The following is a 14,516-nucleotide window of genomic DNA, read 5'->3' as shown; positions in this document are numbered from 1 at the left end:
CTGCCTTCTCCGGATACTGCTTCCCTCAAGGATCCTGCTGATCGCAAGCAGGAAATTACCATGAAGCACATTTACACACATTCAGGAACTATCGTTAGACCGGCCATGGCGTCGGCCTGGGTTTGTAGTGCTGTCGTGGCATGGGCAGACTCCTTATCTACGGAGATTGACACCTTAGATAGGGATAGCATTCTAATGACCATTGAGCATATTAGAGATGCTGCCTTGTATATGAGGGATGCTCAGAGAGACATTTGTTTACTAAGCTCCAGAATAAACGCTATGTCTATTTCTGCTAGGCGACTCTTGTGGACCCGACAGTGGACGGGAGACGCCGACTCAAAGCGGCATATGGAGTCATTGCCTTAAAAGGGGGAGGAGTTGTTTGGAGAAGGCCTCTCGGACCTTGTCTCTACTGCTACGGCCGGTAAATCAAATTTTTTACCTTATGTTCCCCCGCAGCATGCTAAGAAGGTACCGCATTATCAAATGCAGTCCTTTCGTTCCAATAAAAGCAAGAAGGTACGAGTATCGTCCTTTGTTGCCAGAGGTAAAGGCAAGGGAAAAAAGCTGCACTCGGCTAGTTCCCAAGAGCAGAAGTCCTCCCCTACTTCCGCAAAGTCCACCGCATGACGCTGGGGCTTTCCGGGAGGGGGAGGGGGTCAGATCAAGTGGGGGCACGTCTTCGTCTGTTCAACAGCGTCTGGGTTCTCTCACAGGTGGATCCCTGGGCAATAGAGATTGTTTCCCAGGGATACAGACTGGAATTCGAAGACATGCCTCCTTGCCGGTTTTTCAAATCAGCTCTGCCGGCTTCCCCGTCGGAGAGGGAGCTGGTGTTAGCTGCAATTCACAAATTGTACATTCAACAGGTGATAGTCAAAGTTCCTCATCTCCAGCAAGGAGAGGGTTATTATTTATCCCTGTTTGTGGTACCGAAACCGGACGGTTCGGTCAGACCCATTTTAAATCTGAAATCCCTGAACCTGTACTTGAAGAGGTTCAAGTTCAAAATGGAGTCGCTCAGAGCAGTCATCGCCAGCCTGGAGGGAGGGGATTGGATGGTGTCCCTGGACATAAAGGATGCGTACCTTCATGTTCCCATTTTCCCTCCTCACCAGGCGTTCCTGAGATTTGCAGTACAGGACGGTCACTACCAATTTCAGACGTTGCCGTTTGGTCTTTCCACAGCCCCGAGAATTTTCACCAAGGTAATGGCGGAAATGATGGTGCTCCTGCGCAGGCAGGGCGTCACAATTATCCCGTACTTGGACGGTCTCCTCATAAAGGCGAGATCTCGGGAGAAGTTGCTGGACAGCGTGTCTCTGTCCGTGAAGACGTTGCAGAGGCACGACTGGATTCTCAATTTACCGAAATCCCAGCTAGTCCCTGCAACGCGTCTGCCCTTTTTGGGCCTGATTCTAGACACAGACCAAAAAAGAGTTTTTCTTCCGGTGGAGAAGGCTCAGGAGCTCGTAGCTCTGGTCAGGAACCTATTGAAGCCAAAAAAGGTTTCAGTGCATCATTGCACGAGGGTTCTGGGGAAGATGGTGGCTTCATACGAGGCCATCCCCTTCGGCAGGTTCCATGCAAGGACCTTTCAATGGGACCTGTTGGACAAATGGTCCGGGTCCCATCTACACATGCAAAAACGGATCACCCTGTCTCCCAGGGCCAGGGTGTCTCTCCTGTGGTGGCTGCGCAGTGCTCACCTCCTGGAGGGTCGCAGGTTCGGCATTTAGGACTGGATCCTGGTGACCCCGGACGCGAGCCTCCGAGGTTGGGGAGCTGTCGCACTAGGAAGAAATTTCCAGGGTCTCTGGTCAAGCCTAGAGACTGGTCTCCACATCAATGTCCTGGAGTTGAGGGCCATATACAACGCCCTACGCCAGGCGGCACAAACCGGTTCTGATTCAGTCAGACAATGTCACGGCAGTGGCTCATGTAAACCGTCAAGGCGGCACAAGGAGCAGAGTGGCCGTGGCAGAGGCGACCAGGATTCTACGCTGGGCGGAAGGCCATGTAAGCGCACTATCAGCAGTGTTCATCCCGGGGGTGGACAACTGGGAGGCGGACTTTCTCAGCAGGCACGACCTGCATCCGGGAGAGTGGGGACTTCATCAAGAAGTCTTCACACAGATCACGGATCGGTGGGGACTGCCTCAGATAGACATGATGGCGTCCCACCTCAACAAAAAGCTAAAGAGGTATTGCGCCAGGTCAAGAGACCCTCAGGCGGTTGCGGTAGACGCTCTGGTGACACCTTGGGTGTTCAGATCGGTCTATGTGTTTCCTCCTCTACCTCTCATACCCAAGGTGTTGAGGATAATAAGAATAAGAAGGGTCAGAACAATGCTCATTGTTCCAGATTGGCCAAGGAGGACTTGGTATCCGGATCTGCAAGAGTTGCTCACAGAAGATCCGTGGCCTCTTCCTCTAAGGCAGGACCTGCTGCAGCAGGGGCCCTGTCTGTTCCAAGACTTACCGCGGCTGCGTTTGACGGCATGGCGGTTGAACACCGGATCCTAGCGGAAAAAGGGATTCCGGAGGTCATTCCTACCCTGATCAAGGCTAGGAAGGACGTGACGTTGAAACATTATCACCGTATATGGCGAAAATATGTTTCCTGGTGTGAGGCCAGAACTGAACCTACGGAGGAGTTCCAGTTGGGCCGTCTGCTTCACTTCCTTCAAACGGGAGCGAATTTGGGCCTAAAATTAGGGTCCATAAAGGTTCAAATTTCGGTCTTATCCATTTTCTTTCAAAGAGAATTGGCTTCTCTTCCTGAATTACAGACTTTTGTGAAGGGTGTGCTGCATATTCAGCCTACCTTTGTACCTCCGGTGGCGCCTTGGGACCTTAACGTGGTATTAAGTTTCCTCAAGTCAGCTTGGTTTGAACCACTCAAAACAGTAGAGTTGAAATACCTCACTTGGAAAGTGGTCATGTTGTTGGCCTTAGCTTCTGCAAGGCGGGTTTCGGAATTGGCGGCTTTATCATATAAAAGCCCATACCTGATTTTTCATGTGGATAGGGCAGAGTTGAGGACTCGTCCTCAATTTCTGCCCAAGGTGGTCTCATCTTTTCATATGAACCAACCTATTGTCGTGCCTGTGGCTACACGGGACTTGGAGGATTCCGAGTCCCTGGATGTGGTCAGGGCTTTGAAGATTTATGTGACCAGAACGGCTAGGATCAGGAAGACCGAAGCTCTGTTTGTTCTGTATGCGGCCAACAAGGTTGGCGCTCCTGCTTCAAAGCAGACGATTGCTCGCTGGATCTGTAACACGATTCAGCAGGCGCATTCTTCGGCAGGATTGCCATTGCCTAAATCGGTTAAGGCCCATTCCACTAGGAAGGTGGGCTCTTCTTGGGCGGCTGCCCGAGGGGTCTCGGCACTACAACTGTGCCGAGCTGCTACTTGGTCGGGTCAAACACCTTTGCAAAGTTCTATAAGTTTGATACCCTGGCTGAGGAGGACCTCCTGTTTGCTCAATCGGTGCTGCAGAGTCATCCGCACTCTCCCGCCCGTTTGGGAGTTTTGGTATAATCCCCATGGTCCTTACGGAGTCCCCAGCATCCTCTAGGACGTTAGAGAAAATAAGATTTTACTTACCGGTAAATCTATTTCTCGTAGTCCGTAGAGGATGCTGGGCGCCCGTCCCAAGTGCGGACTTCTTCTGCAAGACTTGTATATATTTATTGCTTACATAAGGGTTATGTTATAGTTGATCGGGTTTGAACCGAAGCTATGTTATTATTCATACTGTTAGCTGGGTAGTTTATCACAAGTAATACGGTGTGATTGGTGTGGCTGGTATGAATCTTACCCTTAGATTTACAAAAATCCTTTCCTCGTACTGTTCATCTCCTCTGGGCACAGTTTCTCTAGTCTGGAGGAGGGACATAGAGGGAGGAGCCAGTGCACACCCAGAATCCAAAGCTTTCTTAAAGTGCCCTATCTCCTGCGGAGCCCGTCTATTCCCAATGGTCCTTACGGAGTCCCCAGCATCCTCTACGGACTACGAGAAATAGATTTACTGGTAAGTAAAATCTTATTTTTTTATACTCTCAAATGTACTTTATAAGCTTAAATAAACAAACCAAAAAATATATAAATAAGCATGGATCTACAGTACAGCAATTAAAATAAAAATGAATAGGTACCTATTGAGTTATGTCTGTCAGTCTCTTCCGCACTATATATTGTGTACCGTATTTTCCTATTACCCCATGTTAATCATTTCAATAAAGTATGCAAAAAAGAAAAAAATTGCAGGTCAAACACTCTCTGATATAAAGCAACTGGCCCAAAGCTGTTGCCGATGTATCATCAAAACTACCACGTTGCTTGATAATGATACTATAAAAGCCAACACGTTCACTATTAGGCCTGTTTATAAATACCCTTTTGGCTTGTGTATGAGGTTACCTTCCAGATGCTCCACGACGCCCTGGGGACACTGAAAGTGACCACAACTGGACTGTGACCTGTCGTTTGGCTCACAGGTTGAACAACGTATGTATGCACAGCATCATTTAAAGGAAACGTTATCCCAGCACTGCAATACTTCCCTCAATATTTAAAAATAAGTCTTCTTTGAATAAGTGTTTTATGGTTGGTCAATGGGCAGCTGAACTCCAATTCCACTGGCCTTTTTACCTGCTATCACTTTACTCAATCCTGATTTGGCATTTAACCTTTTACCCCCCCCAAAACAATTTGTAACATTCAGGCATAGTAGCTAATGGTGTGTACACACGGTGAGATATTTTCTTACCATTTTGACTATATAGTAAAAATCGTAAGAAAAGTTAGTACAGATCGCAAGGTGAAAGTCACCTTGCGATCCTGATGCGCGGTCGGCATCGCAAGAATAGATACTGTGCAGGCAAGTCAATTTTGACTATCTCTATAGAAGAGGTAGTCAAAATTGACACTTAGTCAAAATCGCACATAGTATCGCAAGCACACTCACTATGTGCTTGTGATACCGACCTAGCCCCTGTCGAATAGTGAGAATCGGGTTTAGTCCGAATCTCACCGTGTGTATGCACCGTTAGATATCTATGTATAAATGCACAATAAAAATATTTACTTAAAATTATTTTTATTTCAGTGTTGTTGTACATTGTCTTCTCGGTTTTTTTTTTTTTTTTTAATACAGTCCCTTGTTAAAGTATTCACCCCCCTTTGCATTTTTCATGTTTTGTTGCCTCACAACCTGGAATTAAAATAGATTTTTTGGGGGATATTCAATTGTTTGAAAAGTCAGTTGGGTGTGTTTTTTCCTATCTAAAAGACAGAAAAAACAGACTCCCAACTGACTTTTCAAACATATGAATTCCCCCCTTTGAATGTTTGCATCATTTCATTCACAGAACATGCCTACAACTTTGAAGAGGTTTTTTTTTATTTATTTGTGAAGCAAACAACAAATAGGACAAAATAACAGAAAACTTCAGCGTGCATAACTATTCACCCCCCTAAAGTCAGTACTTTGTAGAGCCACCTTTTGCACCAATTACAGCTGCAAGTCGCTTTGGAAAAGTCTCTATGAGCTTGCCACATCTTGCCACTGGGATTTTTTCCCATTCCTCAAGGCAAAACTGCTCCAGCTCCTTAATTTTGGATGGTTTCCGCTTGTGAACTGCAATTTTCAAGTCTGACCACAGATTCTCAATTGGACTGAGATCTGGGCTTTGACTAGTCACTAGGCCATTCCAACACATTTAAATGTTTCCCCTTAAACCACTCGAGTGTTGCTTCAGCAGTATGCTTCGGGTCATTGTCCTGCTGGAAGGTGAACCTCCGTCCCAGTCTCAAATCACAGGCAGAATGAAACAGGTTTTGCTCAAGAATATGCAAGGAAGGTTTACCAAAGTAAAAGGCCCGGTGCTTAAAAATAAGGTGTTTGACCTGAAGCAGCTGTTCAAGGGATAGTTAGCCCCTAAGAAATTAGTGTAAAGGAGAAAATATACAGCGCTAAAAACTGGATATAAAACAATATATCTTTTTTATTTGTTAACCTTAAAAGATCTAGTTGCAACTAGCAAATGACATATAAATTACTGGATAAAAATTAGTATAGATGTGAACAAAAACGGGCAAACACAGCACAGTAAATTGTTTGGTATATTACCACATAAGGAAGCCAGACACAGTCTCCTATTTGTAATCCTTGGAAGAAATGCCACAGTCCAGGGGATATAAATACCACTTGTTAGGAATTGTTTGGTCCATATGGAGTGAGGTGGAATGACCTTTGATTGCTTCTGGACGATTGCAGTCCTGTTGGTAAGCTTGATCCTGTACTCCTTTCTCGGACAGCAACAAGTTCCCCGTTAGAGATCGTAGGCGGACTTCTAGGCGTATTCCAGGATAGATGTAGTATCTGTGATGACAGGCTCCTTTGCTCAAGAATATCCCTGTATTTAGCACCATTCATCTTTCCCTCGACTTGAAACAGTTTCCCAGTTACTGCTGCTGAAAAACATCCCCTCAGCATGATGCTGCCACCACCATGTTTCACTGCAGGGATGGTGTTCTTGGGGTGATGGGATGTGTTGGGTTTGCGCCAGATATAGCGTTTTCCTTGGTGGCCGAAAAGTGTAATTTTAGTCTCATCTGACCAGAACACCTTGCTCCATACATTTGGGAAGTCGTCCACATGCCTTTTGGCAAACTCAAAACATGCCTTCTTATTTTTAAAACTAAGTAATGGCTTTTTTCTGGCCACTCTTCCATAAAGCCCAGCTCTATGGAGTGTACGGCTTATTGTGGTCACATGCGCAGATACACCAGTCTCTGCTGTGGAACTCTGCAGCTCCTTCAGGGTTACCTTTGGTCTCTGTGCTGCCTCTCTGATTAATGCCCTCCTTGCCCAGTCTGTGAGTTTTGGTGGAGGCCCTCTCTTGGCAGGTTTGTTGTGGGACCATGTTCTTTCGATTTGAAGATGATGGATTTGATGGTGCTCCGGTGGATCATCAAAGATTTGGATATTTTTTTTAAACCAACCTCTGACTTGTACTTCTCAACAACTTTGTCCCTGACTTGTTTGGAGAGCTACTTGGTCTTCATGGTGCGATGCCTCTTGCTTAGTAGTGTTGCAGCCTTTGGGACCTTCCAGAAAAGGTGTTTATACTTACAGATCATGTGACACTTAGATTGCACACAGGTGGACTTAATTTCACTAATTATGTGACTTCTGCAGGTAACTGGTTGCACCAGAACTTTTGAGGGGCTTCATAGCAAAGGGGGTGAATACATCTGCACATGCCAATTTTCAAATTTTTATTTATAAAAATTATTTTTTATAAAAAAAAATTCTCATTTCACTTCACCAACTTAGACTATTTTGTGCATATCCATCGCATAAAATTCAGATTAAAAAAAAAATTAAATTACAGGTTGTAATGTAACAAAATAGGTAAAAAGCCAAGGGGTGTGAATACTTTAGCATAGATGATGTGGACTGAAACATAAAATGGATCAGGATACACAAATACATATACATTCAAGAAAGTGCCTTAAGTCAATTTACTAGTGCATTAAGAGAAGAGATTAAACATTTTTTCAAGACTGCACACTTCAAAAAGAATGGAGCTTTACCTCTGCAAAACATGGACTTGAAGATAAAAAAAATAAAGTGTAAAATAGAGCATTCTATACTGCTGTCAAATGAAAGTATAAAACCAATTAGCAAGGCACTGTATGTACGACTTAAAATTTCGAATTAGTTTTTTTTTTATTGGTTTTATACTTTCATTTGACAGCAGTATAGAATGCTCTATTTTACACTTTATTTTTTTTATCTTCAAGTCCATGTTTTGCAGAGGTAAAGCTCCATTCTTTTTGAAGTGTGCAGTCTTGAAAAAATGTTTAATCTCTTCTCTTAATGCACTAGTAAATTGACTTAAGGCACTTTCTTGAATGTATATGTATTTGTGTATCCTGATCCATTTTATGTTTCAGTCCACATCATCTATGTCTCTCAATATACATAAATGTAACATAGGAAAACCATGCTTAAATAGGTCCTGTCACCAGTGGCAGAGTTGTTATGAATCTGTATAATATATCTATCAGTGGTTCCCAAACTTTTTTGAATCACAACGCCTTGGAATAAGAGAATGTTTTTTATAGAAAGATAAGTATTTAGCAAACTGTAAGGAGAGTCACTGTAAGGGACTATTTATGCACCAATATAATGAGCCACTTTTCTTTTTTGACTGGCTAAATTTTGAGTGTTCTGCTGGGGAGATTAAAGTGGGAGTGTGTTTGGTTTTCTTTTTTATTTAATTTAGTAACCAAACAGGGATCCGGTCATGATCCCAGCAGTCAGAATACCGACGCTGGAATCCCGACACTATTCGGAATGCCAACACCAGCATTCCGAATAGGGTCACTATCCTGGCGCCAGAATCCTGACAGCTGGGATTCCGAAAGACCATCGCCAAAGATGCAGGACATGTAAGCTGCAGAGGGTAGGGAAGGTTAGGTTTAGGCTGGGAAGGAGTTTTAGGCTGCACCCAAGGGATTAGGGTTAGGCTGCGGTGAGGGGTGGGTACGATTAGGCACCTCCAGGGAAGGTTAGGGTTAGGCTGTGGAGAGGGAAGTATACATACCTTCCCCTGTTGGGATTCCAATCATCCGTATTCTGACCGCCGGCATCCCAAACGCCGGCAAATCAATCCCAACCCAAACAACATGTAGTTTAAAGTAAAAGTAAAATAAATAAACTTCTTTTCATTGTTAAACACACAAAAGAAAAAAATGCTTACATAAGCCAAGATATTCCTTTTCGCATAAGCTCCTGCATGAGTAGCAAAGATGAAGCAATTCTACAGTAGTAGCAAACAACCCCAGTTACTGCCTGGTAAACACAAAAAGACATACATTTATCATAGTGGGATACAATTATAGTGACTGTATAGTAAGAACACAAAATAATTCTAGATTTTGTATTTTGTAATGCTCTAAGTTTAATTTCTAATTAGGGAAGTACATACAAATATATAGCAAGCAAATCACACTGTTTAAATATCACAAATACGTTAGTCACAAAGTGTTGCTGACAATAGGAATGCAAAAAGAAATAGGCATCTGTTTTAAAGCTATAGACCCATGCTATAAAGAAGGTCAATTAAACGGAAAAAGGAGATTTACTGTATGTTCTTATCTGGTTAAATCCTTATCTTTGAAGTCCATAGGGCAGTGGTTTCCAAACTTTTTTGAATCACGGCGCCCTACAATATCAGAATTTTTTTCATGGCACCCCTAGGCCAAAAATTTCTTATTGAGAAATTTAGAAAGAAATATTACATTAAGTATATCGCGTTTATATGTCATCCTTCGGGTCAGTTGTGTGGTGAGGGACAAGATTTGCTTCTGTTTGGCCACATATTTTATGACTGGCAGCCACCAGCACTGGTTTTGACTATTATATTGACCATGAATAAATTTGAATTGGTCCTGGAGCACCGACCCAGGGCACCCCTGCAAGTGTCCCGAGGCACCCCAGGGAGCCACGGCACACAGTTTGGGAACCTCTGCCATAGGGGGATACAGCCTTTTACAGTGGGCATAGGTAGTGAGTAAGGAGTCTGGTCACCAAACAATTAACTTTTTTTCTCCCACCAGCAGCCAAGGCTCCTTCTCCCCTATTCTCCGCCCACAGCCCCAGGCAGGTCAATTAAGTTAAGATGCGGACAGAGGAACCGTGAGCCGAGCAAAACCCCTCTGGCCAGGTGCATCAGGGTGGGTGCAGTGTTTCCCCTATGGACTTCGAAGAGAAAGATTTAACCAGGTAAGAATATAGGCCCTCATTCCGAATTGTTCGCTCGCTAGCTGCTTTTAGCAGCATTGCACACGCTAGGCCGCCGCCCTCTGGGAGTGTATCTTAGCTTAGCAGAATTGCGAACGAAAGATTAGCAGATTTGCGAATAGAAATTTCTTAGCAGTTTCTGAGTAGCTCCAGACTTACTCAGCCATTGTGATCAGTTCAGTCAGTTTCGTTCCTGGTTTGACGTCACAAACACACCCAGCGTTCGCCCAGACACTCCCCCGTTTCTTCAGACACTCCTGCGTTTTTCCCAGAAACGCCAGCGTTTTTTCGCACACTCCCATAAAACGGCCAGTTTCCGCCCAGAAACACCCACTTCCTGTCAATCACACTCCGATCACCAGAACGATGAAAAATCCTCGTTATGCCGTGAGTAAAATACCTAACTTTTGAGTAAAATAACTAAGCGCATGCGCTCTGCGAACCTTGCGCATGCGCAGTAAGCGACTAATCGCAATATAGAGAAAATCGGCAACGATCGAACAACTCGGAATGACCACCATAAATCTAATCTTTTCCTACATTTCAAAGGAGACACAGGCTTTTACAGCGGGACATTCCAATGCTATTCCCCTAAGGGGAGGGGATGCTCCTGAGCTACGCTGGAACCCTTCGCCTGAAAGCTGCATCCGCAGAAGCAAAGGTATCAAAAGAATAGAACTTGAGAAACGTGTAGGCAGAGGACCATGTGGCTACCTTACAAAGCTGCTTCGCAGAGGTGCCATGGTGAGCTGCCAAAGAAGTTAACACCGACCTGGTGTAAGCACAGTGGATGGTCAAACGGAGCCATCTGGTCTGCTTTGTAGCCGGCCAGGCCCTTTTGTGAAACTCATAGGAGGACAAAAAGGGACAAGTGAAGTCTGACAGAGGAAACACAGTACAAAAAGATCACATAGAGGACAAAAAGGGACAAGACTGACACCCGCTGGGCCGTCACTATGGCAAGGAGGAAGACAGTCTTCCACGAAAGCCAACAAATGGCTACAGAGTCCAAACGCTCAAAGGGTGACGATTGTAGAGCCCAAAGCACCATAGACAAGTTATATGGAGCCACCGAAGGACAAATGGGTGCTATACGTTGAGGACACCCTGTAGGAAAGCCCCGGCATCAGCACAATCAGTCTCTGGAAAAGGACAGAAAGGGCTGAAACCTGCACCTCCAAATCCATACCTTCCTGTAAAAAGGAGAGGAATTGGGAGAGTCAGGCTAGTAGTGTTCAGTCGGGAGATACCAAGATCACAGTACCGCCTTCCAACCTGCGGAGGACCCGTGGAATCAGCGAGATTGGGGGAAAGATATACCGGAGATGGAAAGGCCACCGAACCACTAAGGCATCCACCAGAAGAACTCCTTGATCCCTAGTGTGTGAGAAGTACCTCAGCAGTTTGTGGTTGTGCCGAGACGCCATCAAGTCGATGTCAAGTAGCTGAAATGCATCTGGATGCAGAGCCAATTCGCCCGAGTGAATGTCCTGGTGGCTTGTGAAGCACTTCTCTCAATTTTGGACTCTTGGGATAAAATCGCTGACCTAGCTGGAAGAGGACACTCTGCCCAAATGAGTATGCTACTCACCTCCTTCATGGCGCTGCGACTGCGAGTGGTGCCCTGATGGTTTATATAGGCAATGGCTGTCGTGTTGTTGGTCTGTACCTGGACTAGACGAAGCTGAAGGAGTGGCAAAGCTAGAGAAGAGAGCTCTGAAGACCGCTCATAGTTCCAGAATGATGATCAGTAGCCGGCTATCCTGAGCCGTCCTCTGACACTGGAAGTTCAGATGCAGTTTACTGCTCCCGACCCACAAAGACAGATGTCAGTGCTGAGAAGGACCCAGTCCTGAATCCAAAAGGGTTGGCTCTTGTCCAAGTGGGACCCCTAGAGCCATCACAAGAGTGAGTTCCGAGCCCCCCAAGAGAGGATGATCATTTGTGACTCGATTTGCTGATGGGATGTGTTCCACCGGGTCAGACCTTCCAGCTATGTAGAGGCCGGGAGTGAAACTCAGCATACTCCACCATGTCGAATGTGGAGACAAGAAAGCCTAGGATCTGCACTCGGTGGCGATGTAAGAACTTGCACTTGTCCTGTAGGTCCCAAAGCTTGTCCGCATGGAAGAAGACCCGCTTAACTTTGGAATTCAGCAAGGACCCCAGATGGAACATCTCCTGAGATGGAGCCTTCCAATTGTTGAGCCATCTGTGGGACTGGAAAAGATCTATCATGAGCTGAAGGGTATCCGGTGAATGGGCCAGGATAAGTAGGCTGCCCAGACAAGGTAGAATTAATTCCTGACACCCCTGCACCGCAAATGAGCTGTCATGGCTTTTCACAGAAACACAATGAGCCGTGGAAAGACCAAATGGCAATGCCCGAAACTGAAAATGTTCCTCCTAGATAGCAAACCTGAGAAAGCGCTGGTGACCAAGGCAGATAGGAATAAGTAAATAGGCATCCTGGATGTCCAAAGAGACCATAAAATCCCCCAACTCCAGTGCAAGAATGATGGAATGCAGAGACTCCATGCAGAACCTGGGGACATGCAAGTACCTGTTCAGGGTCTTCAGGTTGAGGATTGGCTGGAAGGAACCATTTGGCTTCTGAACCAAAAAGAGGTTGGCTTAGAAACCCATGCCTCTCCGAAACAGGTGAACAAGAAAAAATAACATGGAGGCCAGTAGGAAGTGAATGGACTCTAGCAGAGCTTCTGTTTTGCCTGAATCTACCAAAAGACCTGTGAAAAAAAAATAGTGTTCGAGATTGCTCCCGAAAGGTTAGGATGTAGTCTTGGGAGACCACACCTCACACCCAGGCATGCAGATGTGGTCGCCATACAGTTGTCAGAGAACTGCAGAAGCCAGCCCCCAGGCAGAGGCCCATCCCATCCTAGTGGCAGTCTTGTCAGCTGGCTTACTGGCAGATGTATGGTAGACCAGGGCTGCATACCTCAGGGCTTGGAGCCCTTGAAGGGATAACCATGGATCCTTGAGAAAGGCTGCTCTCTGGTTGACACGGAGAATGCTGACACATTGGAGGTTAGAATACCAGTGTCTATTGCTGCCTCGTCTGGATAGGAGGCCGAAACCTTGATATGCACCACAAAAGATAACAGCTCATTCCAGTGAGCACCCAAACTCAGGCCACCATCAAGGGCTTCTGTCCAACTCCCAACGGTCTTAGCCACTCAAGCGGACGCTAAGACTGGATGCATACAATAGCAGCGCCATGAGAATAAATTTCCTTAATGAAATATTCCAGTTTTCTGTCAGTCAGATCCTTAAGAGATATTAGGAATATGGAGGGTAGTGTTCTTGACTACGCAGGCAATGCGAGTGTCCACCGGACATGGAGACTCATTTGGGCCGATGCACAGCAGGTAAGTAGATAAAAGGAGGCAATGTGCTTGGAAAATTAGAACTACCTACTATGAGGCAAACAGATGAGGCAAACAGACCCTCTTGCTGTGTAGCTGCGAAACACCGAACACGGAGACCCTCGTGATCCGGAGCCTGGTGAGAAACTACATCGGTACAGGACCTGCAGTTCCGCAACACAGGGGTGTCCACCTCCTTGCGTGTTTTGCTCTTGGAGGACATGGCATAGAAAACCAAGGCAGTCTACACACTCAGGTTTTGTAAACAGTGGTGTGTAGTTAAGGGGTAAGTGCAATGAATATGACAGCTTGTAGCCCAGTAAGTGGGGTCTCACAGGAGGGGGTATGAAACCGCACCCGCAACAATGAACACTAGTGTATTAAATAACTGCATAAACAACACAAACATTCAATGCAAAATAAGGGCAGTAAATGCTCAACAATCCAAGCTCAAGTTGGCACGAAGATATACAGGGAGACCAGGACCCCTTTGCAATTGTCTGGAAACATGCTGAGAAAAGAACCGAGAGAAAAATGGCTGGTCATCGTCTCTGTGATAGAGACGTGAGAAGAAGGGGCCCCCTTTTGGAGGGATGCCTGAGAAGGGAAAGCGCAAAGGGAAGTGGGAGTAGGGTGCCTAGAGCTGCCCAGAAAGGAAAGTAAAATTAAATCAAAGAAATAAAAGTAAAGGCTCTTGCAAGCACAAAACTGAGATTGGCCTGTCTGGGGCAGGGTATAGCGGAGGGGCCTGTGCTGCTGGGAGGAAAAAGTTAACTGTTTGCTACCCGGACTCCTTACTCACTACCTATACCCACTGTGAAAGCTTGTGTCCCCTATGGAATGTAGAAGAAAATAGGATTTTAATTACCTACCGGTAAATCCTTTTCTCGTAGTCCGTAGAGGATGCTGGGGTCCATATTAGTACCATGGGTATAGATGGGTCCACCAGGAGCCAATGGCACTTTAAGAGTTTAATAGTGTGGGCTGGCTCCTCCCTCTATGCCCCTCCGACCAGACTCAGTCTAGAAACTGTGCCCGAGGAGACGACATACTTCGAGAGAAGGAATTACACAGATAGTAAGGGATAGGGATACATAAGGGATAATGGGGAATTAGTACGATGGGGTATAGACGGGGTCCAAAAGAGCCAGTGCACTTTAAATTTCTTCAACTGGGTGTGCTGGCATCTCCCCTCTATGCCCCTCCCACAGGCAGTTACAGGTAAAATAGTGCCCGAAGGAGAAAGGACATACTTGAGATTCACACCAGGACACCAATAATATAAAACGACCAGCAACGGCAG

General features: G+C 45.6%; 1 protein-coding gene across 2 annotated transcripts in view; it reads right to left on the bottom strand.

Moving 5' to 3' along the window:
* Positions 1–14,516, bottom strand: part of TBK1 (TANK binding kinase 1) — a 150,417-nt gene that overhangs the window by 43,407 nt on the left and 92,494 nt on the right. For both annotated transcript variants that reach the window (XM_063927542.1, XM_063927541.1), the window contains one exon: positions 8,785–8,876. In XM_063927542.1, the coding sequence (XP_063783612.1) occupies positions 8,785–8,876 (92 nt within the window). The remainder of the gene's footprint in view (positions 1–8,784; positions 8,877–14,516) is intronic.

The sequence above is a fragment of the Pseudophryne corroboree genome, chromosome 6, assembly GCF_028390025.1.
Source record: "Pseudophryne corroboree isolate aPseCor3 chromosome 6, aPseCor3.hap2, whole genome shotgun sequence".
NCBI lineage: Eukaryota > Metazoa > Chordata > Amphibia > Anura > Myobatrachidae > Pseudophryne > Pseudophryne corroboree.
This window is presented reverse-complemented; position numbering and strand designations above follow the sequence as displayed.